Here is a 26,810-nt window from a genome sequence, read left to right as displayed (position 1 = left end):
AATGAAAACTAGATATTTTTCACATTCAAAAATATTTTCAGCAGTCTGTGGAGATGGGACAAGGGGAAACACTCAAAAATGCAGAGAAAGCTCTGCACCAATATGTAAAGAACTTCTTCACAGTAAGAATGACAGAGCACTGGAACAGGCTGCCCAGGGAGGTTGTGGGTTCTTCTTCTCTGGAAATATTCAAGACCTTCCTGGATGCCTACCTGTGCAGCCTGCTGTACTGGGCCTGGACTATATCTCTGAAGGTCCCTTCCAGCCCCTACAATTCTGGCATTCTGTGAAATAAGCAGTTGCTGTTACTCCTTCTGCCTTTTGCAGATTAAGCACCTTCGAACACCTTACAGCTGCCAAAAAAACACAGCTATGTTGTGTTTGCCTATGGCTACATAAGGCATGGCTATTTTACTAGTTAACTGGTAAGTTAATAGTGACTCATTACCACAAAACAGAAAGTGCAGCTGAGCCAAGTCATAAAAATCCCATTTTACAAAAGCTGCAACAAGCAAGTACTTCAAGGATAAATACTTGATACTAAAGATACCCAGAGAAATTTGCCATTGGAAATTATAACTGCCAGTCTAACATTTTAAAATTGCACAAGCTACCAAAATACTACTTCTAAATTGTGTTATGAAGGTGGAAACACCTAGTAAGCAACCAGACCAGGCACAGGCACACAAATTGGTCATAAGCATAGGAAAAAAAAAACACTGAAATGAACACAGCAGTTATCTTCAGAAAAGTCAAAGGACTTAAAGCTAGTTGTGAATAATCTACTGCAAAAGGCAGCTATCGAGCTGATTGTTGCACATCTACTGTGTTCAACTGTCAAAATAAGGATTCTGATCTTAATATACAAACAGCACTATGACCGACAGTACCCTAGCAGCTTTATGTACATGAAAAACCACAAATTTAATTCTTAATATTAAGTTACTAGAAAGTACTTGTACCTCCTGCTGCGCTGTACACGTTTTATCTTACAGGTTCATATCACTGGGATGTTTTAAAAGGTATGTGTGTATACACACACACTACATCTTGTGCAAAACACAGAAATTAGTCTGACAAACATTTCTTGCAGAACACTGCCCTCTAGTGAATTTTCATGAAAAAGCCAAATTAAAATACCCCAATCGACTAGCGTATGAATGTTCAATGGGCTTGAGAAAGGTAGGTAAGTGCTCACCGCAATTTTAAATGGATAAAAAGAACTGAAAGTTACCATCTTTGTATAACTGCTTGTTTCAAGACATCAGCTGACAGCTTGACAACAGAAGATAAAGCATGCAATTCTATGGCCTTAACACAAATAAATGCCCACTAGATATACAGTGCTTTAAAGACAGAGGAGTTAAATATAAGCTAAATTCCTCCAGTACGAAAATACTACAATAAAACTCCACTTCAAAAATATTTTGGCATAAAAGCATTCTATATTATGGCATTAGCATTTTATTTGTATTACATTAAGTAATTTAAGTACCAGAGAAGCTGTGCTGTGGTTATTTTTTGTTTATAGCAACTGCTAAGTACAGGCAACTGAGCTATAATGCTACTTCATATTAATATAACACAGCCACCTGAGCATTGCTTTTGTTGGAGCAGGTAAGCTAGTACAAATAAGTAAATTTAGACATGATAAACTGTTGTGTCACAACAGTGTTTTCAAGCTTGTATATAAGACACTAATATAGCACCTTCTCTTTCAACTGTTCCTTTCTTTTCTGCACACATAGATTGCTCTTTTCTTCCCCAGAGTAATCTATGATTCTACAAGAAACAGTAAGGTATTCTCTGTCTCTGTATCTAGCTATTTACCCTTATCATTCTAAAGATAAAAATCTGAGCTAGAGACGCTATATTTCCAAACCACACTGAGGCACAGCTAACAGTGACAGTGGTTCACACACAGAATCATTAAGGTTGGAAAAGAACTAAGATCACCATGTCCAACTGTCAACTCATCCCTCCACCATGCCCACTAAGCCACATTCCTCAGTGCTACAGCTCCATGTTTCTTGAACACCTCCACGGATGGTGACGCCACCACCTCCCTTCGTAGCCTGTTCCAGTGCCTGACCACACCCTTTCTGAGATGAAATCTTCCCCAAAATCCAACCTGAACTTCTTGTGGTGCAACTTGAGGCCACTACCTCTCAACCAAGTCTATTGCAGGACAGAGAGATGGCACAGGCAAGTCACAGAGCCAACAACATTTAAGCGATATTAGATGTGTTTAAACATCAGCCTGCAATCCACCAATGGGTGTCTCCAGTTGCCTGGTATCCTCAACATACTATGAGCAATGGGAATCCAAATTGTACACTCTATCCTTCTGTGCCTATATATTTGACAGTCACATACGAACAGATCATAACTCAAAAGAATTCCAAGACTTTGATGAGGAAGCTCAAGGCTGAGAGAAAGCTGTTTAGCTCTTCCCTAAGTTATGAAGTGCAAAGGAGAAAGTCTGGTAACTTAAACACACCTAAAGAGACTGTATCTCCTCTACTCTGTGTTGGTAAGGCCTTGCCTGGAGTACTGCATCCAGATGTGGAGTCCCCAGTCCAGGAGAAACATGGACCTGTTGGAGAGCATCCACAGGAGGGCCAGAAAAACGTTCCAAGGGAGGGGACAACTCTGCTGTGAAGACAGGCTGAGAGAGCTGGGGCTGTTCAGAAAAGAGAAGGCTCTGGGGATACCTGATAGTGGCATTTCAGTATCTAAAGGGGAGCTACAGGAAAAGAGGACAGACTCTTTAGCAGGGTCTGCAGTGATAGAAAAGGGAAATGGCTTCAGACTTAAAGAAGGTAGATTTAAGCTGGATATAAGGAAAGAGTCTCTTACAGTGAGGGGTGGTGAGGCATTGGAACAGGTTGCCTAGAGATAATTTGATGCCCCATCCCAAGAGACTTCCACAGTGAGGCAGGATGAGGCCCTGGGCAACATGATTTTGCTGTGCATGTTCCTGTTCATTGCAGGGAAGCTGGACTAGATCTTAAAAAGGTCCCTTCCAACTCTACAGATTCTACAATTCTATGATCTCACAGACAGTTTGTTTTTGTGCATGGCGTTTTGTGCGTGTTTTGTTGTGTTTTTGTTGTTGTTGTTTTTGGTTTGGTTTTGTTTTGTTTTTTTAAATATTCATTCTATGGATTTTGGAAAAAATCATTCAGTGTTTACCAGTAAGCTTCAGTTCTCTCATGGGAAGTTTTAGTATCCAATATATTCAGTTTCTATAGCACATCAGTTTCTCCAAAAACACTGTTAAAGATTTCCAGGCACAGAGCAGACTGCCCTTAGCGAATGCAAGTGTCCATTTCTGCAACACTCATCGTGACAGTATCTTTCTGCTTTAATATAGTCACTTTCACTTTTCATATTAACAAAAATACTTTTCTACCACAGATTCAAAAGATAAACCCTACAGAAGAATAAGTGACTCTAAAACAAGCAGGGTTCATGTGATACATAACCCAAGGAGCTTAAACACGTATGTGCAAAGACAACAGCCTCTGCACCATAGCACACGAAGTGAGTTTGTTCTTACTAGATATATCACAACTGTCAAAGAAGTTAACTCAGTCAGCTGAAATACTGAACATAGCTGCTATGCCCAGTTGTCATATTTTGCATCGCTTCATCAGGCAAAATATTACCAGCCAGAAAAAAATAAAATGAATTCTTAAGTGTAATCTCTCAAAACCTGAATGTAAGAAAACTACCATTGATTTAGCAGTTGAACTTCTATAGTTCTCTGAGAGCGCAGTAACAATCAGGTTGTTAAAAAAAAAAAAGAACAAATTGGTTTGCTATTCTACTTATGCATGATTGCTTCTCTGTGAACCAAATCAAATAACTACATTTCTTTTACATTTAAGAAGTGACATTGGAGTGATTAAGTAGCAATGACCATAAATGCCACTAATTCACAGGTTTCTCAGTAACTGTTTGAAGTCTACATAACAGAAAATCAGTAGTAAACGACTCCTTTTAAGGTTAGACAGATTACAAAAGGCTTTAAGCTTTCTCCCCTTTAATGAAAGTAAGTCAATTGAAAGAAAAGTAGATCTTACTCTGTACAAAATTTATTTGTGAAATGGTCATTAAATTTGTCAGCAGACAAAAATAAGCTTTGTAATGTCTCCTCTTTCAGGATGGAGAAACGCTCACTTTACAATTCCATGAGAAATCAAATAATGCTTATTAAATGTTTTGGAAAAATTACAAAGCCAATTATAACCATCCTTCAAGGACATGCTAAATGAGATGCACAAGATCACTCAAAATTTAATCTGCCTATCATTGTGTGAGTAATATGTTATTCCTCTTTGAATTCAAATAGCAATCTAGAGCTGACAACAACTATAGTATTAATACCTAGGGCAAAGTAAAATCATTTCAGTACAAAACGCATTAATGAAAATAGATTCAAACTACATCATCTGTGAAACTATTTCTAACAAAGCACTGTAGTCCTAATTTATCATTTTCTTGTTGTATTTCACACTATAGTCACTGAAAGCTATCAGTATAAATCAAAGTCACAGATTTTTAGAGCCTCCCTAAGGATCATTATATCTTTCAAAACTCTGCCATATCAAGTGCTGTGCTTCAGTATTACCCACCATATAACACCAGAAAAGTTGACTGCAATAAGGTTTTAATTGGTAATAAGTTGTTGTTGTTTTTTTTAAAGACGACACAAAGTTGAGCCAATTTAAAAACAATTTAAACAATATACTTAAAAATGAGATTTAAGCTTATGCTCTTGTAAGTAATATGGACATACCTATGAGTAAGTTGTAACCTACTTCATCTACACACTTCTGATAAAACCACTATCATCCTCACTCAGAAAATTAAAATTCAGAATATACATCCCCCCCCTAGTTACTCTGTGTTCTCAGAATGATCAATTAATGCTAGAAAATAAGATTTTTCAGGATATTCAGCAAGTAAATACAATAACAAGCGTGAGTTTCAGTACTATATTCAAGACAACCAGGCTAATAACAGGAATCAACCCAAAGTTAGTCACCTAACCTAACGTTGCTTCCACAACTTAAAATACTTTTCCCCACCACAATTATTCGCCAAAGCTTCCTGTAAAATTAAGTTTCTTAAGTTATAAGATGAAGAAAAATAAAGTGATTTATATCTTAGATTATGTATTAAATGCTGCCCCCTGCTTCATATCACTGTCCCCTCCACTTGCACGAGTAATTTCTGAAGTTCTCCTCTTATCAAACCACTTAGAAGTTGTTACTATTCTCTGGCATATAATAGCTTTGTACAAAGTCATGCAAAGCTCATGACTCCTAGAACACAGAACTACCTGCTTCTCCACAACTGCTCCAGCATCTGCACACTAGTGCTCCAGCATCTGCATAGTACAGAAGCACTTCCCAACATTAAAAGAAAATGTCCTGTGTTTCAGCTGGTGTTCACTACTTCTTGTCCTGGCACCACAGAAAAGAGAACTACAGAAAAAAAAAAAAACTGGCTCTGCCATTTTTACACCTTCCCTTCAGGTATTTATAGACATGGATGAGACTTCCCTCTGAACTTTCCCTTCTCCAGACTGAAGAGCCTTGACTCTCTCAGCCTGTCCTCATAGCAGAGATGCCCCAGACATTTCATCATCTTAGTGGTCCTTCTTCAATTCTCCCCAGCATGCCTCTCTCTGAGGCAGGCAGTACTGGACCCCATACCTGAGGTACAAACCTAACCAGTGCTGATCCTGGAATAATCCCTCAACCCCAGTCTTCTGGGGATGCCGGGCTAATGCAGCTAAGAATAACAATGCTCTCTCACATTCAAGTTGGTGTCCACCAGGATTTCCACACCCTTTTCTGCCAGGCTGATTTTCAGCTGGGTGGCCTCCAGTAGGTTCTGGTATCTGGGGTTATTCCTCCCAAGGTGTAGGACTTGGCAATTCCCTCTGCTAAATTACCTAGGGATCTTTATCAGCTCATTTTATGATATTCCATTTAGAAGCAGGGATGAAGTCCACAATTCAGAGTGAATGTTCTGTCTTTCTCATACTGCGGGGAAAAAAAAAACCTGTTCTATGCATGCATTCATCAGTAAGTTTAGTGGATTGATTTTGATCTTCAAAGATACAGAAAATGAAAGCCACAAAACCATATTATCCATCTTCTCACCGCAGTCAGCGACACAAGTCTGCAACCATCAGCAATCCTACTTCAGTACGATGCTTCAATTTATGTCCCCTATAGCCCCAAAGAACATCATACTAGATGCAGCAAGTCCGTTCCTTACTGCATGAATAGCTCACCACAGACTTCGAAGTAACACATTAAATCAATAGTTACTTGGGAGGCCCAGAACACCAGATCAATGCTGACAGTAGTACTAAAATAGATTTCAAGTGGATTAGTCATCACAGTAAGTTTGTTAGTTACATAATTTAAACTGCAGTCATTTACAATCTAGAGAAAACACTGCTTCCTCGGGAAGAATGTTTCCAGAGAGAAAGCTTATGAAAATAAATAGGCAGAAATAAGCTTTGGATATCAATATCTACACAAACTCAATGGTTCCTGGTGCCAATAACAAATAACTTTTTATTAATAACTCTTAACTTTTCAGAACTGCATATTACCACAGCACTGAAGTGCTACTCTAAAACAGCTTTAACCTAAACCTAGGGTAGAGCAGTACCATTAATGTTTGATTAGCTGTAGAACAAATTGTATATTAAACATCTTAAGTAGCATCCACTTAATTTTTCTGTTTCACAGTACTCCAAGAAATAACATTTCAAGATTAAATCAAAAGTCAACTGCAGTAAGTGCAAGCACAGCATTACTGTTCATTTTAAGTGTTTTGCTTTAAAATAGTAGGTCTCTAACATAAAAACACCCTTAGTTTAAGAATTAATCTGCAATACAGATTAGGTATGAAAACATTTACTAGCCTATCACTTAACACACTTCAGCCTTTACTAGATATTTATGTAGAATAAAGCTTTTCTCTACAATAATAGGAATGAGTATACAGAAGACTGGATATGTCAGCATCTCAACTTGATTTTCTTTATAACCACATACCTTTCGAACAGCACAAAATACAGAACTAGCAGTAGAAAATCCTGAGGATTTTCAGAAGTCAGAGAACAAAACCTTGCACCTGTACTTGCAGATCAGCTCTTAATGAGGATGAACAAAACATCTAAGATCACTTCTGCTTAGAAATAATATGGTGGTAATGGAGTTCCTTAATGTTCTCACTTATTCCTCCATCCTTTTCTCATCAACTGCTAAACATCTGTGCCAAGTTAACACAAAAATCTCCATTATTCTGCTCCCTTTACAGAAGGGGATATTCTTTCCAGACTTTAGAATCTACCACCAGTTACTGAAGAGTAGTTTGACTAATCATGAAGGCCTGCCATCTCCAGGAACTGTAATAAATAGCCAGCATAAAAATACATATATTCAACTAGTTATTTGCTTGTGATTTCAGACATCTAGCAAGTATTACAGATGCTGCATCATAGACTTGCCTGAACACTGATATGTTGTTTTTTTTAAATCTAGAGGTTATTTGTTTAACGTAATAAACAGAAAATCATAACCTAAAATGCATACTGTAGAAAACACCAACCAAGGAAGTCAGCAAGAACAACAGTTACTCTTTTCAGAATTATGCTTCTTTTCCTTTCAGTCATGGGGTCTGGAGTAATCCAAAGTAGTAGAGGGTAAGAGGATATTCTCTTATTAGTCTCTCTCTCTGAGGCTCAGGAAATTTTAACAGCACACAATTTTTTCACCAAATTGAATTCACATTAAGTTCTACCATTGGGAAAAGCACAGCCTATAAATATAAATCCAGTTCCAGCACATCACACCCACGTGTCACTGAGTTCATAGCTCCAGTTGTCCAAATAAAGGCTTTAGTACAGTACTGTCACACTGTTATCATAACTACCTATGAGCAAAGCGCTATGAAGAAACACCAGAGCACAAAAAAACATTACCTACTCCAACTTCAACAACACAAATTTTATTAAGTGCTTTCACTGAAAGTGATGCATTTACATTTCAGTTTATTCAGGATTATGTCATAATCCTTACTGTAGAAAAAGTGATGGCTTTAGGATTCTAATACAGCAGTTACAAGGAAAGTAAACCATTCTGTGCTCCAAACATTTGCGCACATGCTCAAAGTTAATAAGGTAAACTAATCACAGATAAATTCAATAATCAGGTTATTAAAAACAATTATTTTTAGTTATGTTTGATATTTAACTTCATGTATTACTCAGTATTTCTACAAGTCCTAAATACAGTAAAACTAGGCAAAAGCCTTCAAGACAAGTTTTTGTCTTCATTTGAAAACCTAACAGACAGCATAGCACTCTGGAATTATTGAACACTAAGCAGAATTCACATTTCCAGGTTAAGTTAGCCTTGAGGAAAGAAGCACATGTAATACAGCTAAACAGAGCCTGAAAACTAGACTTGGAAATAAACCCATGTCAGTGACATAGCAAGAAAGAAATTAAGTAGGAATACTAGCAGTAAATTCAAAAGCTTTCAAATGTTACTTACCAAAACATTATATACTCTTCAGTCAATAATGAACATCTTTAAAACTAAATAGTCTTGCATTTTAGATGCCTACTGATGCCATCAACTTTTAATAAACCCATACTTGGGTATACAAAAGAAGCAGAACACTGAGGATATTCTCCCAAGTAATAAGTTCATTCTTAAGTTTAGTTTCCTGAAGGTCAAAAACTCTGCATGTTGAATTACATTAGCTCAGAGCACAAGAGATTGAGCTTTCCTTTCATAATTAAGGGAAATAAATTAAAAATCTGGCATGTTATTACAGGCTAACCTAGGATCCAGAGAATTTTTTGACTAGAACATTATCCAGATATTAGCAAGTTAGCCTGAACCATCCAGTGGTCTATGCCAGTCACAAAAAGGCTTAATTAAGTTTATAATTCAGTTCAAGTAAGCACTTAATAAATAAAGCCAAGAGCAACTCAGCTCACCTTAGATACTACTGTTAGTTAGTCAACCAAATTGCTCTCCAAACTATTGCACAGAACCCAGTCTTAACTGAGCTGTCTGCATTCTGACATTTACTTACACATCTATACTGAATGGACTCCCATGTTCCTGCTGTAACTTATGTCTCTGAATGTCATGAATTTAAAGAAAGCAAACCATAGCTAATGGTTTTTGGGTTTTTTGTTTGTTTGTTGTTTGTTTTTTTTTTTGCTAAATTTGACTTAATTAGGAGTCAAAAAATATTTAGTAAGCCTCATCCAGTTAGTCATAAATAGCACTCCTTTATCCTTATTCTGCAATAGTTTCATTCACTCACTGAAAACAAGCTGCCAGAGAACATCTTGTTGACTAGCAGTACTTCAAGATAATTGAATAATTTTGTTCTGAGCTATTGTTACTGAGCCACTCAAAATTCACTAGGAAAACCATGTGGTTCTATTACATTATTAGTCAAGATGCAATGAAAGAACTATTTTAGCAAATACAACTTAAAAGATTAACATCTATCAAGAAAGCACATAATTCATACCAGCTCTGAAGTTTCATCTGCAGTTAATATTAGGATTTGAAAATCCACACTCATTAACTTTTATCTTGAAGACAATTTAAGACTGTAACACTAAAATCTTGTTGATATTTAGCAACTTATAAAAAGCAAGTTTCCAATTTTTCATTACACATCAAGTTACTCTGTAAGACTTCTGACTGTAAAACTCCATAGGGGTAAAAACATCAACGTAAAATAGTAGTAGTGAAGTTAGATTCAGAATTGCACAGACTGACGAGACCAAGTTTAACATATACTATAGTGCAAATAATGAAAAGGAACATTTAGTTCCCCAGTGCTGAGTGGAAAAGGAGATAAAGAACTAAAAACTGCAGAAACCGGCAAGTCTGTACTACAAGCCCTATGGAAGAATCATCTCCCCCAAAGGCATACATTGAAACCAAGTCTCAACTGTGTTCAGTTGCTGAAACCATTTCTTAAGCTGCAATAAAAAGTCATCTTTAACTCCAAGAAATTAGAAGTATTATTTCAAACTGATAAAAACATTTAGAAGATACTGCTCAAGCTACTAGGCACAATAACAGATTTCCAAAGGAATGTGGCACATGACAGCAGCAAGTATTGATATAAAGACTTGATGTATTTCCATGATAACTTACTGTGTATGTGATAGCTGCCAACATTCCAATCACAGTCAAGGAACTAATGGAAAACGAAAGAGCAGTCAAGCCATCTGCAAAAAAAAAAAACAAAAAACAGAACACCTGCTGTAACTTCCTACAATAGAAGTAGGAAAACTTTCCTGAGTTGATTTCTCCACATTTTAGTTCATGACATGAAAAGTAAAACAAGAAAACTGCAACTTCCGAACAATAACTCAGAGATGAATTTCACCTAGCATGGCTCCAAGAAGCAGGACGGCAACCCCTCCTTCACTAGAGGCTTGAGGATAAGGCATTCAGTCAAATGGTTGAATAGCCACTGACGAACTTGCTCCCACCATCTGAACACCTCCATCCAAGACTTACTTCTAGCTTCCGTATTTTGACAGCTTTCCACAGTGTAAGCATGCACTCTGGATGGTTCATCTCAGATCTGTTACCCCCTTTCTCATAATAAAGCATTATTCAAAGAATCAGTCAAGTACAGTTTCCTCAAGTAACGAAGCAAGTCAGACTGCTGGCCTCAGCTTGACTCAGACTACATACATCCAGACACAAACTGGAAAAGACTCACAGAACCAAGGAGCTGCTGCTGCCTTGCTATCACTCAAAAAATTAGAAGGAATAGAAAAAGAAATACCACACCAAACTCATCCCTACCGACAAACTCTTTGAATGCTGACAATGTGTATACTCATGCTTGATAAGAAAGTTTTTTCCATCATGGAAAGAAAGAGCTTCCATTCTTTGGTTTTTCAAAAAACTAGCTAACAAAGCCCTGAACAGCCCAATGAGAAATTAAAAGTTCCTGCTTCCAGCAGAAGACTGGACTAGATTTGTTCTGAGATCTCAGGTCCCTTCAGTCTCAACTGTTGCTTGATCTGAGGACATTTATCACAGGAAAACACTAGTAGAAGCAGAAACCAAATCCAGGCCTGCACATCTCAATCCAGTTTCTTTGTGTGCATAGCAGAAATAAACACAAACTATACTTTCAGAGCAAAAACAGCTACAGAATTGAAAATTTAATTGACAGTCATGTCAAGGTTGCATGGAGAAATTAGCTTGCATCTCAGCTCAACTACTTCTTTAAAACTGTTTACGCTGGTAGTGACAGTATTTCATTCTGTACAGTCAGAATACTTCTCTTGCCTCAGAAAGAGAAATAAAGCGACAGCAAAATTTACGACAAAACAATGGATTTGTCCTCCATATCCCTTGTGTTTGAGTGAACAGCTGGCGACTGGTCATGAGTGGTGTTCCCCAGGGGTCAGTGCTGGGGTCTGTCCTCTTCAATATCTTTATTGATGACCTGGATGAGGGCATTGAGGGCACCCTCAGTAAGTTTGCAGATTACACCAAATTTGCTGGGAGTGTGGATCTGCCTGGGGGTAGCGAGGCCCTACAGAGGGATCTGGACAGGCTGGAGAGCTGGGCTGAAGCCAATGGGATGAGGTTCAACGAGACCAAATGCCAGGTCCTGCACTTCAGCTACAACAACCCCGGGCGATGCTACAGGCTTGGGGCAGAGTGGCTGTAAGACTGCATAAAGGAAACGGACCTGAGGGTATTCATTGATGCTCAGCTGAACATCAGCTGACAGTGTGCCCAGGCGGCCAAGAAGGCCAGTGGCATCCTGGCTTGCATGAGAAACAGTGTTGCCAGCAGGAGCAGAGAGGTGACTGTCCCCTGTACTCAGCACTGGTGAGGCCGCACCTCAAGTACCATTTCCGGTTTTGAGCCACTCACCGCAAGAAAAACATTGAGGCCCTGGAACATGTTCAATGAAGGGCAACAAAGCTGGTGAGGGGTCTGGAGCACAGGCCTTATGAGGAGAGGCTGAAGGAGCTGGGAATGTTCAGACTGGAGAAGAGGAGGCTCAGGGGAGACCTCATTGCTCTCTATAACTTCCTGAAGGGAGGTTGTAGTGAGCTGGGGGTTGGCCTCCTTGTGAGTGACAGAACCAGAGGGAATGGTTTCAAGCTACAGCAGGGGAGATTCAAGATGGACATTAGGAAGTACTACTTCTCAGAAAGGGTAGTCAGGCACTGGAATGGACTGCCCAGGGAGGTGGTTGAGTCACCAACCCAGGGGGTGTCCAAGGAGAGACTGGATGCGTTGTTGAGGGACATGGTTTAGTGGGAGCTATTGGTAATAGGTGAATGGTTGGACTGGATGATCTTTTAGGTCTTTTCCAACCTTGGTGATTTTATGAAAACATTCCAAAGCTTGTAAAGAAATAAACGTGTGCAAAGTAGTACTATTGAGGTAGCAATAGAGCAAGAGGACAGGTTCTGTCCATGACAGTTTTAAGCCCCCTCACTAAGAAGCTAGAGGCTCTGAATATATCTACTTCAAAGGGAAGCAGTTTTCTAAAGACAGCTTCACTTTTTATGGAAAATACTGAAGTCTTACTTCCACACCTGCATACATCAGTACTCCATATTATTTACAATGGTCTTAGTATTTCCTTTCCACCTCAGTTTTAAAAACAGTGAAATTTAGCTTTGTATGAGATAGCTACAGATGACAAGTCCATTCATCAGAATTAGCATGACACAGATATGATGTAGGTAGCCTCACATTCACAAGTGCAGGTCAACAGTGACTTCAAGCACCTTAACACCTGCTAGAGAAATAACAGCAAAAGGCTTCCTGAAAGCATCCGTAACAGCCTCCTTACTTAAATGAGAGAAGGAGGGTGTTCTGCTAAGCCTCATACTGATTCAAAGGATTCATTGGTGATGCAAAGACCGAAGGCAGCTTTGGCTTCAGTGATGATGAGACAGTAAAGCTGAGGATCCTGAGGAAAGTAAGGCAAAGAACAAGACCTTAACTCTGTACTTCAGGGGAGCAAATTTTATCTGCTCCTGGATCTGCTTGGAAGAGTACGATGGGACAAGTCCCTAGAGGGAAGAAGAGCCCAAGAAAGCTGGTTGCTAATCAAAGATTATCTCCTTTGCACTCAAGAATGGTCCACTTGAACAAGAAGCAAGTCAGGCAGGCATGCCAGGAGGCCTGTGTGGATGAACACAGAGCTCCTGGTATAACTCAAGCATAAAAAGGAAACCAACAAGGAACTGGTGATCCTTGGTAACTGCATCATTCCCACTTATACTGTCATCAACACTGAGCCAAGGAAGGTTCAGACTAGATAAAAAGATTTTTTATTTTTTAAAATCAAAGTGATTTGAACATTGGAATAGTCTTCCTAGTGAGGTGACTGATGTCACATGGCTGTGTTCAAGAGGCATCTGAATAATATATTTTATCATTTGGTTAGCCCTGAAGAGGCGAGGTGGTTGGATTTAATGATCTTTGCAGGTCTCTTCAAATTGAACTACTCCAATTCTAACGCAATGTGAAACATTCTTGCTCTTACTGTGACTAGCAATATCTCAATTAACCCAGTTGAAGATTGCTATTTCACAAGATACACAAGAACAGAGATGAACCTCATTGATTGTAGGGTACCCAAGTAACATTTATAACTGTGATGAACTCCATGGAAAGAAAGTACTATTTCCCAATCCCACCAAGTTCCTCCACAGTGAAATATCAGAGAAGACAGTATCAAAACCCTTAAAAAGAAAGGACAATAACAGAAGCTGACACTATTAATCCCCGTACTTAAACTGTTCTGATTACTTTTGTCTGAATTAGAACATTTTTGCTATGAAGTATAACTATAGGGAAATAGATAGACTTAAGTTAGAAAATAATCAGAGAAGTTACTATTTTGTTCGGTTAATGGTGAGCATTCCAGAATAAGCTGGTAGCAAGTAAAGCAAAGTTCAGAACTTACGGCTGCTTCCAAATTCTTCAAACAGAAGCTTCACTTTCTCCCATTCTGTGGAATTCTTCTTGTTGGGAATATCCAAAGGAACAAAAGCACTAGAACAAGAAAGAATCTTATTTATCCTAGCAAGGCAAATATTAAGAGTTACTTCCAGCTTCAGAAAATGGAAATGTATTCATCCCCGCAGAAAAAAATTGTTTTAAGGTTAAGTTTAACAAATCCTAAAGGTAATACATAATTCACATTCCACAATTAATTAATTTAGATCATGTGCACAATCAGGTATGAGGTCAATGAACAAATTATTTTCCATTTACCATTCCTAAGAGAGGCAAGGATCCTATACTCAAATATCATTAAAAGATGCATTAATCTGATTTACTCACCTGCTTTGACCCTTTTGTATTTTTTTATTTTTTTTTTTTAAAAAAAGCATCACTGAACCAATTTATCTTATAACTCCCTATTTCTGAATGCTAGAATAAAATTCAAGATGCCCACACCAAGTATTAAACTTTCTGTCTCTGTTCCACTACTACAACTACAACAATGCTTCTGCATTCCATTTCTTGTTTGGTACTTCCAAATCAGAATGCCAATGTTTAATAAGCAGAGTAGAGTCCACAGTAACCCATTTTATACACTCTGCAACATAGATTTAGATATATCCTTACAAGGAGATAAATGTCTACAATTCTGCCCCTTCTCAAGTTCCATACAGAAATAAGGGCCTCACTACAGAATGCAGTAGCAAGAAATTCACATGCTTCAGTCCCAAATAAGCAGGAATCTTCTTCTATTCTGAACTGGAACCCTCAATTAATAGCCAACCAGACAGAAGACAATCCCGCTCAGATTTTCGATGTCTAGCTTCAACAAGTCATAGCAAAAGTGAGGCCTAGTTAACACTCCTAGCTGTCTACAGACAGATAGCATCTATTCTAGTCCCAAAGGAGCTCTAAAACACAGCTCATGCATTACACCAATGCAGTACAGAGCAATTTAGGCTAATTTTTCACAAACATTAAGCAAGAAAAGCTTGACAGAAGTTTTAACTATTTTGCTATGTTATGTAAATGGTTAATGCATCATAGTAGCTATCAACAGAACAAGACGGTGATATGCTAAATAGCTAATGAACTACCACCAGCACACTACATTATGTCAGTCCACTGACAGTGAGTTAATAGAGTACAAGTGCCAATATAGTTTCACAGCATAACTGAGAATTCAGCTAATGCAATGGTATAGAACTGCTCAAAAGTGTTGTCTTAGACTTGGAGTTCTAGGCACAAAAGAAATTTTAGAAAATATAATCAAGCACCCTGTTTAAAATATTTGTTGGGAATATTATAATCAAGGTATAGGCTGTAGAACAGAAGTAATGCTAGACAAGTGATCTAAAATTACTAACATTTGGCAGAACTGGCATCACACAGGTATAGATAGGTCTTTTTTGATCCCTAAATCAAAGATCACCACTAGCTGTTATTATTAGCAAGTCAATTTCAAATTAAAAATTATAATTCAAAGGAGATTTAAACTATTTTCCTTAAAAGACTTCTGCTGTAACCTACATATAAATCTAATTAAATTATTTCTTATAGAAAGCTAATGTAATACGTTTAACATTGAACAGCGACAGTCAGGGAAACTTTTCAGACTGAAATATTCATTAGCCTCAAATATTTTAATTCAAAAGAAGCTGCTGTATAGAGATGCCTTAATGTCGATTATAATAACTCAAGCTCCTTGCCTCCAGCACACAACATCACAGAATGGAATACATTAGGATGGTATTGTTATCTAATTATTAACTTAAAGTGAGTAACTTATTTGTAAAAGCAAGAAAAGCTTCTTATTACAAACTAGAAATTCTACATTCTACACTGATATCTAGAGGAGTTCTGCTTCCCCACAACAGATTTAGATCAGTGATTATTCTGAATCCAAATTTTGGAGAAGCGTTTTTTCATTAATTAGTCTAAGCACTGCAGCTTTAAGCTACGATTAACTTGCAAACAAGTTCACTATTACATTGCACAACACCAGAAGAGGGTTATAGAAGTCACCATAGCTTACAAATACTGCATATTTTAAAAGCGACAAGCAGAAGAGCAGAGGATAATTAGGACATTAAGAATCAAGTTCCAACTTATTTGAAATGAACAAACCTACTAGCAGATTCCAAAAAATTCAGAGACTGGACATCCCTACTACAGGTACATTGTATAATAAAGTAAGCTACATTGTACAAAATACTGCAAAAGTTTCTTTAAGTACACCTATAGTGCAAGCACACCATAAAAGAAACAGCTTTTGTCAGAGCACTCAGTAATATTTTTAGACTCTAGTTAAGCTAGCTGAACCTCTCCTCCCTCATCCTTCATAACTGTCAATAACTTTTAATTAAAAGAACACTAGAATTATTGGAAGCTTAATTCAAAGTGTTTTCTCAAACCAGAAACAATTCTCAAATAAGACAGCATGCAACAAAAAGCATTAACTTGTTTCCAGCTCATATTTCAGTACATCAGTAGAGATCACTTTAACATACATTCCATCAGAACTATATTTTAAATAAATACTAATAAAACCTTCATTGTACAAAGTACAATTATGTCAACCCCACATTATATTTATGTTTTTCCACAGAGCACTTCCATTGGTGAGACTGCTACCCATATTCCTAAAAAGCTCACTTGGAACATGCAAGAAAGCATTGGTCATAAAGACAGTAAACACTAAAAGTCCGTGTCTTTCGCTCCCTCTTGTACATTAAGATGTCAGCACAGTTGTAAATAAAAGTTGCAGCCACCACGCTCTTAAGATATGCTTATACTGCACAAGAAGGCAGAACTTGGAAGCCTAAGTACCCCCACAATTAAGGAAAAAAATGATTTTAGCTTCTAGCTCCACTCTTGTTTTTCAGAATGCACAACACAGTATTTAATCCCTAACAGAGATAAGATAAATATTGATTATGAAGGCTGAGTGCATCAAAATCTACCCTTTTAATCACACATAGAAAAAAGTGTGATTTAGAGTTCTGTTTATTATGTCACCTGTTACTGTTCAATACATAAATACTTACCCAATTAAGAGAAGAACTGCACAAACTGTGATGAATCCCAGAGTATATTTGAGTGCAGTTTTAACCTGCTATAAAATAAAATGTTAATATATTAATGTAAAATAAATCTAAAGGGATTTGCCCAGCAGATTATTACAAAACATAATTAGCATAAGTGATTCACAAAAGAATTTCAAAACATAATCAAGTAAACTACTTGGCCTCAGAACTACATTCTTGAATAGTCTTTAACTTGAGGACCATGAACAATGACATTGTGTGCCCCGGTGGCACAGTGGTAGGAATGCCGCCTTGCAACACCGGGGCCTGGGTGTTCAAATCCCCCTGTGGCACAAGTGGTAGAAGTGCCGCTCTGCAGCACAGAGGCTCGAATCCTGGGAGTTGGACCTGATGATCTCTAAGGTCCCTTCCAACCCGCACGAGGCTATTACCTATTATTACCTATTGAATAATGCTTCCATCTTAAACAAATTCACTTCAGCTTCTGGCCAAAACAGTAAACTCACAGCAAACTCATACTATTGGTTTATTACATTATTGCTTATTATGACCCCAATTACAAGCCTTCCCTCGTGTTAAAATTACAAATGAATGCATTTGAAAGTGACTGTGATTAGTGATTAAAAGATTTACTTATGTGAACACTTGCTTTCATTTAGAAGATAACTTATGGCATGCGTTTGTGGCTCCTTGGATTATCATCCATGGCGAAAACCTTCATGTATTACACTGAAATGGCCAAGTATAAGCTTACATTAAATGACTACTGCCTACTTCCACAAAATGCAACATACTCAGATTTAGTTTCTACCTCACAAGCAATAAAATCTTCTTGCCTTAACCCATTCAAAGATACTTCCAGAACTTCAGATGAATCTTACATTTTTGGTATGTTTTAACTTCCTTTGCCATAGCGCTTTGCTATAGACAACTTACCAAGCACGTGTTGCCATCATCTTCTTCCTTCTCCTCATAATAGAAATAGACAAACGGTATCCATAGAAAGACGCAGAACAATATGATGGAGTATAAGGCTAGGAGAAAGATTTCAGTAAAAATATTAAGTCAGACTGACACTTCATTTACTGCATAGTAACCCAAAGGAAAGAATCAAAGACCAGTTTCTTATCACTTGATATCTCAATTTCCAATATTGAAAAGATAGACTTTAATGTCCGGCCTGTAAACTACTGCTGCTTTACTAATCCAATAGACTTTTAGAGTTAACTCTTCAGGCTAACCATTTCAGACAGATCTTCAGCGCAGCAATTACAAAAAGACTAAAAGGAAACACTCTCCTGAATGCAGGTGATGCATGGAACTAAAGAATAACAATTATATGTTCTGTTTTCTGTATTAATTTTGTTGCTTCTCATCTTATGAGATGAGACATACAGATCTTAGAGATTCAGAGTACCCAAGCATATACCAAGTAACAAACAGCTTTTGGTTTGTTCACAAACCCTCACATGCATCAACAACAAAATTCAGTTCTAAATATCTGAAAGCATTCATAGATGTTCTAGAACAGTATGCAAACTGTTTCAATATTGCAGCTGCTTCCAAGAACCAAGCCTCTCAAATATCTCTTATTTTTTTACATAAAGTACATGCTGCACTGTGCCAGTAACTAACTGAAGTCACAATCATCATTAAAGATAAAAATAATCATCCTACAGAGGTCACTGCAAGCACAGAAAACACCCTGCTTGTAAGCTTACATTTATTTTATCAACTTCAGCATAAGTTATATATATGATGCATGGCCACAACTCACATAACAGAACTGATCCATGTTTCTTCCAAGTTGATCAAGGAAGAAAGATTCATACCTAAAAGAATTATCTATGAACAAACTGAAATAAGGCTACCACTATAGCAAACACCAGTGCTACCTAAAAACACCATTATCACAGTAGCATATTTTCAGCTCAGACTTCTGGCACTAAGCTTAATTACCTTTTTGAGTTGTGTTTAGAGATAGAGCTCTATTCAATAACTATCATACATTTGTTTTTACTTAGTCTTCAGAAAAGAAGGAGTTTATAGTACATTTTATGTTATGAAACTGTTTTCTGACATCTTTCATAATTCTTACAACTAATATCCAGTTTTCTGAGCTTTTTTGATCTTCTACAGTATTTAGCAAATGGCTATTACCATTTGATATAGACAATCACCTAAATTAATCATCAGCTAAATGATTTTTGTTGAAGTGTTTAAATCTGAATTGCAGTATAGTTCACCCAGTTTTTGAGATGCCACTCATACATCAACCACCTGAGCACCACACAGCACGACAGCCAAAGTTTAATTCAGTACAGAAAACACTTCTTAAAATGTATTTTCAACTACTGCTATCAACAGCATCATGTTTAATTTTTCCAAGGACTGTCACAGGTGTTTGGAAAGTCAGTTGCCAGAAAAATGATGGTAAGACATTTTTCTAACATTAATCTATTCCAGACTTTCAAGCTGTGTGTTACCTTACAACTAAAACGGTTAAGTAACAAGCTTAGGCTTGAGTCAGAAGGCAAAAACCCATACTGAATACACAGCAATTCAATTCCATGGCCTTGTGAATAATTAGAGTAGTTTGTGCATCAAATAAAGGTGGCTAAACTAATATCATATTCAACTTCTACAGTAAATAAAGTCCAAAAACTAGCCACCTTTATATGTTATAGTTGTTCTAAAAGTACATCATCTCTCTAATACATTAGAGAATAATAGTTCATATCATATTAAAAAAAAAAACCATCAGATGACAACGTATGTAATTCCTACTGAATGTACATATAGCTACTAGCAGTTCTAACTCCTTCAGAATCATTTCCTTTTCCACATCTAACAGCTCACACAAAAACAATATACAGAAATTTAAGATAATGTTTGCACTCCAGGATATTTTAATCAAATTTAGATCCAAATGTAAGCAGCCCTAAATAGAATACTACAAAGCTTGTGACATCCTCCTATATCTCACAATTTTGAAGTTTCACATCTCTAAGACTCTCTTCATTGCCAGTTTAAGCAATGCAAATTATAGTCCAGATTAGCCTTACCAAAAGGTTAGATAACTTCACTTTCTGTGAAGCCATAGTTAATCCAATTGAAGTTCTCACCAATGTTTTCACTGTATTATTGTAAACAGGAATTTATCAGATCAGGAAAGGAAATCTATACTGGTTTAACAACATTAAGAAGAGTTTAGCCTTGCTTTTGTACAACCCAAAGTAGAGTTCTGAAAAAATGGAGATAAAGTTGGGCATAAAAATGGAGATAAAGTTGGGCATAGATGGCATCCCCACCATCTATGAAAAACCTTCCACTTTTCTCCCTCACCTAAGAAAAATGACAGTTTTGATTTTTCCACACAGCATTCAACCCAGGTCTTTAGAATTATAAAACATGTTGCTTAGAATCAAATAATGGTTTGGGGTAGAAGTGACCTTCAAGATCATCTAATTCCAATCCCCGGCTATAGACAGGGAAACCTCCCACTAGACCAAGTTGCTCAAAGCCCCATCCAGCCTGAATAGAGCTTCTAAATTTGTCTCCTGCGCTTTACAACATAATGGAGGGGGGGGGGGGGGGGGGGGGGGGGAAAAGATAGAAAGAAAGAAAAAAAAGCATTCCTCACTCATTTATGGAATTAGCAAAAACTCCACTACATAGCTGGATCATACTTCCCAGTTAAAGATTAGATACATAGTTTAATTACATGTTGTATAAGTAAAGGTAAAAATACTACTTTGGTGCAACTATTTTAGACAAACAGTGCAGGCAAGCAATGAAGCAAATCAGCATCTCACATCAATAACAAAAGAAACAATCATGAGCATTTGCTTGACTGTAGAGACCTTAGTTATCACCAAGTGGCAAAATACCTTAGCTACAAGGAATAATCCCAGTTCCAGGGGAGACCTCATTGCACTCTACAACTTCCTGAAGGGAGGTTGTGATGAGGAGGCACTTGGCCTCTTCTCCCTGGCAACAAATAGAACCTTAGGAAATGGCTTCAAGTTGTACCAGAAGAGGTTCTTTCTTAAGTCTAATCTAAACTTTTACTCTCAGAGAGTGGTCAGGCACTGGAATGGCCTGTCCAGGAAGGTGGTTGAGAGTCACCATCCCTGGCAGTGTTCAAGAGGCATCTGGATAAGGAGTTATGAGATAGGGTTTAATGGTTTGCTGTAGATGATGGTAATGGGAGGGTGGTTGGATTAGATGATTTTGTAGGTCCTTTCTAACCTTGCGATTCTTTGATTCCTCTCTCCTCCATCCACCTGTCATATTAACATATCTTTGCATCACCTCCAGTATGCTATCCCTTGTGCTGGGTCATCTTACTTACTGCACTGGCAGAAAATACACAAATATAGCAGTGACTTCAAAATGATTTAGAAAACTGGTAGATGACTTGAATGCACAGAAGAGTCCCAATCCTTGGAGATGCTCAGAATTGAGCAGGCAACGCACATGAACAGAGCCACAAAGAGAGGCCCTGAATTAAATGATCTCTAGAGACCTCTTTCCAATGTCAGTGCTTCTATCAGTCAAAGTGATTTTCAACAAATTTCTAAACTTTGACTAGAAAAGCACAGGCATCCAGCAAATGCCAGCACTGGCCCAAACAGAGAGGTTAAAAAAAGCACACTGTTGGAAACTGGATCCCTACTGGCACGAATAGCACACTTAAAGTTTAAGGCACACCATCTAGCTTCAGGTGATAGTTCTTGCACTACATGCTATTGACTACAGGAATAGAGGTGAGCTAATTCCAGGTGCAGATAAAGCTTTTTGTGCCAATTCAGTCATGAAAGCAAGCAGCCTCATATAGCTACAATGGTTCACGTTGAGTGTTCAGCAGGGAAACATTGGTACACACACAGGCACAGACTAAGAGCTTCAGGCAGTTCATAAGCCTACCCTACAAGTAGTCAGCTAAGCTGAGTAACAATTAACTTCAGCAGCAGCATTCTATCCTACAGCCATGAGTTTAAATATTACATTCTTCAAATAATGCTTCAACAAAATAATTAAAGTTTGAGGCTAGTACTTGCTGGCTGCAAACACTAATCGTATACTTCTTATCAACTCGAAGACACAATGTGCACGCAAGGTTCAACATCCAGGATTTCTGGTCCATCACAAATTCCCTGCTGGCATGTAGCCCTTAACTTCAGTCTAAATGTTTTCTACAGGAGTTACTGCCTTTCATTTCCAGACAAAATGTGTTACTACAACTTGAAGGTAATTTTATTTACATGCACTAATATATTGTCAAAAAGCCTTGTTACCATAGTAACTTTACAGGGCCACAACAATAAAAAGTTTAAAAGCAGTTTTGCCTCTGGTTTTCCAGAGCAAAATAATTTTAAGCAAGACCCTTCATTTATCAGGTAAAGCCTTTAAACTACCTATTCAAAGCACCTGAGAGGAAAAAACTGAAGAAAGCTTTAGATAGCCTAAAATAGAGCTTTTCCTAATACAATCTGATTTAATTTACTGAAAGCAGAAAAACAAGTTTTCTTTATATTACACCACAAAGGAAACTTGAAGATTTGGTAGATTTCTTATCAGCCCCAGTAAGCAGACTGATCTGATATTTGAGTTTTATTGTTCACAGTTTTAAAGCTTAATCACAAAATTGTAAGGGTTGGAAGAGATCTCCAGAGATCAAGTCCAACCCCCTGCCAACTGCCAAAGCAGGTTCCCTACACCAGGTCACACAGGTAGGCATCCAGGCGAGTCTTGAAGAGAAGGAGACTCCACAACCTCCCTGGGCAGCCTGTTCCAGTGCTCCGTCACCCTCACCATAAAGAAGTTCTTGCGCACATTTGTGCAGAACTTCCTATGTTCCAGTTTCAGGTTGTCTCCCCTTGTCCTGTCTCCACACACTGCTGAGAAGAATCTGGCCTCTTTGCCCCCCACACCTCAGATATTTACAGACCTGGATCAGGTCCCTTCTCAGTCTTCTTTTCTCAAGGCTAAACAGATCCAGTTCACTTAGCCTTTCTTCATAGGGGAGATGCTCCAGGCCCTTTGCCATCTTGGTGGCCCTCCACTGGACACCTTCCAAGAGATCCCTGTTTTTTTTGAACTAGGGAGCCACAAGGGCACACTGCTGGCTCATGACCAACCTTTTCATCAGCTCAAAGGCAAGCAACTAATTGCCTGCTGTTCTACCCACTAAAAGGGCTGTTTATACCCTGGAAAGTTAACCTTCAAAAAAAAAAAAAAAAAACCAACACCAAAAAACAACAGTCTTGCAGCAGCAAACGGTCAACCAAGTGAAAAATATTTCCTTCCCCCAACTCCCTTCTACGTGACCTTGTGGCATAACTGACCTCTTATTTCAAGTCTTGTGCAGAGGTTCAACTTTTGCTTCAAAACATTTTTGATGGTTTGTATCTGAAGCTTGAAGCAGTAGCACTGCAAAAGGGAAGTCACTATATAGCCAGCACAAAGACTATTCCTGTCACAGAGGAAGCCTAAGCAATCTTCAGCAAGAGTTATGAGTTATTTTCTTCCTGTTTATACCACATCCATACCACTAGAGTCAGATTTGGTAGTAATCTTCAAGTAAGTTACTGCAATAGTCCCTTCATAATATTTTGACTTATCTACTACTGTTCATAGTTGCTCTCACATACTGCTAGAAAAAACGAGGACTTGAAAAATATACTAGGTAAAAGAAACCACAATATACTTGAGAAGTTCGGGAAGATTCCATGCAAAGTCCCCAAAATAAGTACAGTCCCCTCAGATCCCTTGGAAACTACAGTATGCTCAATAACCATATATGATCAGAAGACTCCTCCATCACACAAACCATCTGCTCTTCCAGATGGCAGCATATACTGGCGCATCGCATAAGACAAATGCTACTAATATGCTTAAAACTGTATTTTGTTATGTACTCCCTCACTTCCACTGAGAATGTAAGTTACAGGCTATTTCAGAAGACCTAGAGAAATGTATTCCTTCCTAAATATACTCTCATGTATACTCCCCTGTACTCAGCACTGGTGAGGTCGCACCTCAAGTACTGTGTCCAATTTTGGGCCGCTCACTGCAAAAAAGACATCTAGGCCCTGGAACATGTTCAAAGGAGGGTAACAAAGCTGGTGAGGGGTCTGGAGCACAGGCCTATGTGGAGAGGTTGAAGGAGCTGGGAATGTTCAGCCTGGAGAAGAAGAGGCTCAGGGGAGACCTTATTGCTCTCTATAACTTCCTGAAGGGAGGTTGTAGTGAGCTAGGGATCAGCCTCTTCTCTCACGTCATTAGTGATACATGTAGGTCAAGAGGTCTGTCTCACAGGAAGATGGAGTTGTCATCCCTTCACAATTCAGAACACTTTAGCAAACACTACTTACTAGAATCAGCCTGGTGTTCAGTAGTCTTTACTTACTACAAGAACAGAAACAGAACAGTTCTATAGTTACTGTGAATTGTTTCAGCCTGATTCATAAGGTACAGAGGAAAAAGCCATTATGTGGTTTCCAACTATAAACCTTTCTGAAAACAGTTTCCCTTCCAAACACAAGCCGACATGCTGTTTTAGAGCATCTGCCAACCTCTGATCACTCTTCAATCACTTAAGTACTGGCAGACCCTTTCCACTGCTGCTGGTTTTATGAGAAATAATACACTAAGCCACTTCAGCATTGAAGCAATCAGTGAACTGTTTTCCTAAGCTAGGCTTTTAGATTCACTTCAAAATAGGGGTATTTCAAAAGTCCAATTCAAAGTTATCTCATTTTTCACTCTAGCAGTACACAACAACTCTACTTTCATAGAAATAATCAAGCCAAGCAATCTATCAGCTGGGTATGAAAAAAGCAGCCTATCAGTTCTGTAACAAAAAAAAACCATTTCTCTAAATTTAGTGACAAGTTTCTCTGTAAGTTGCAATTCAGTGAATTCAGTGAAACAGTTCCTTAATATCCACCAACAGTCAAACCAAAGTCTTCAAGTTGTTGTTACAATTAGAGGTGACAGAGCATGGTCAGTTGGTAGGTTTAAGATACTACCCTTCAGTTTAAATTACAAGTGCAACAGAGCTACAGGAGGGATAGAAGACCTATACTAGCTAGTAGTGCACTTCCTGGAGGGGGAAGAAAGTACTGGTCTTTACATGCACAATACTGGGATTAGGTACAAAAGGAGATTTCTGTCTGGTCATCTCTTTATTTTAAAGCACGTAAAGAACAAGTATTACTAAAAGATATGAGAAAAATGGAATTGTGTCACAGGAGCTGTTTAAGCTTATCCTTCTCAGCGTTCATTTCACTGTACTGCACAGCAGGGGACAAACAAGCAAGAGAATCATTAGGTTGTGGTTTTATGTAGGAATGATGACATCTTCTGAAAAGTTACTACTTCAAAGTAGTCGTATTTATAAAAATACAGCAACTCCTCAAATTGAAAGTTATTCGAGAAAAATATTTTAAAGCATCTTTAAATCTCTACCACCACCTGGAGGATACACAATGAAATAAAACAGTAGTCCTGGCAGAACCTCAACGAGACGTATGCAGGTAGACGAAAACTAAAAAGCTTCAAGGAAGTGACCTGTAGTCACTATTAACTGAGTAAAACTGAAACCCAAAAGATACCAAATCAAGTTTTGAGTCTTAGTAGCACTTCAATTAGAAGGCAAAAACAGCTAAGTTTTCTTCATAGAAGTAATTAAAATCAACTTAATTCGATTTAATTAGCACACAAGCCAACCTATAAAATTTAAGTTCTTGAACAAAAAAAGGTTAAAAAGCATCTATAAACATCTTTTAGAGAAAAGCTTGCCTGCCTTCAAAGTATCTGCTGCAGAAGCAATAGAGCATGAGAGAACAATTCTAGCTGAAATCCTAATAGAGAGCAAGTAATAGCAGTTACCAAATTATAACAACCAAATTCTATATTTAAAAAACAAGTTGCTAGCTGTTTTGAAGTGATAAAGCTCATGTGAACTTCTATAAGCAGTAGTTCATATCTGCATAATTTTCATCCAAACTTCAGATTGACATATTCGTTAAGTTACTCAGTAACAAAAATAAACTGAAAGTAACCAGTCTAAATCAATTATACACTTAGGGTCAAGTGTATAATTGATTTCAAGCATTTGTGGCCTGAAGAGAGTTCCCCAGTCCCAGCCAGGATTAAAATATTTGTTAGCCCAAACTGTTTTATGGAAATTCATCCATCAATTTTACAAATCTATACAGACAGTCCAGAGAGGAGTTGAAGACAATTCACATTATTAGTTGTGAAAAAAACCCTCAGCAATCAGGAATAGGAAGCATACAAAAAGTGATTCTACTATTCTAGAGTAAAGAAATTTCTTCCACACAGTTTCTCTTCACCCAGCTCAATTAAAGCCACAGAAGTTTTTTATAACTTCTACTTTTAGGTTTCTTCTACTTTTAGGTTTCACTGAGCATGAAACCACTGATTCTAGTTTGCGTGATCATCTCCATCAGGCAATACATATTCTGTTATTTAAGTAGCAGTCCACTATTTGGAATCAATTATTTTCTGATGTAAAAAAAAAAGTAGTTAAGATAGCCAACCTACAGCCTTCCAAGTCTTAGAAAAATAAAAACAAGTAATTATTCTTCTTTTGAATGCATATCATTGACCAAGGTAGTCATTTTACTCCAATTGTCATCATTTCTCTGTAACT

At 37.8% G+C, this 26,810-nt stretch overlaps 1 protein-coding gene across 3 annotated transcripts in view; it reads right to left on the bottom strand.

Annotated features, from left to right (window-relative positions):
* LMBRD1 (LMBR1 domain containing 1) overlaps positions 1-26,810 on the bottom strand; it is a 62,396-nt gene that overhangs the window by 28,584 nt on the left and 7,002 nt on the right. Inside the window, exons 4-7 of one of the 3 annotated variants that reach the window (XM_015859143.3) lie at positions 18,062-18,159; positions 17,126-17,193; positions 14,038-14,126; positions 10,230-10,303 (exon numbers count right to left, since the gene is read on the bottom strand). In XM_015859143.3, the coding sequence (XP_015714629.1) occupies positions 10,230-10,303; positions 14,038-14,126; positions 17,126-17,193; positions 18,062-18,159 (329 nt within the window). The remainder of the gene's footprint in view (positions 1-10,229; positions 10,304-14,037; positions 14,127-17,125; positions 17,194-18,061; positions 18,160-26,810) is intronic. The other 2 variants (XM_015859144.3, XM_085541989.1) reach the window with 2 other exon arrangements.

Source organism: Coturnix japonica, chromosome 3 (genome assembly GCF_054131305.1).
Source record: "Coturnix japonica strain WE chromosome 3, WE-NBRP24, whole genome shotgun sequence".
Classification (NCBI taxonomy): Eukaryota; Metazoa; Chordata; class Aves; order Galliformes; family Phasianidae; genus Coturnix; species Coturnix japonica.
The sequence above is the reverse complement of the archived record's forward strand: the minus strand, read 5'-3'. Positions and strand labels throughout refer to the sequence as shown.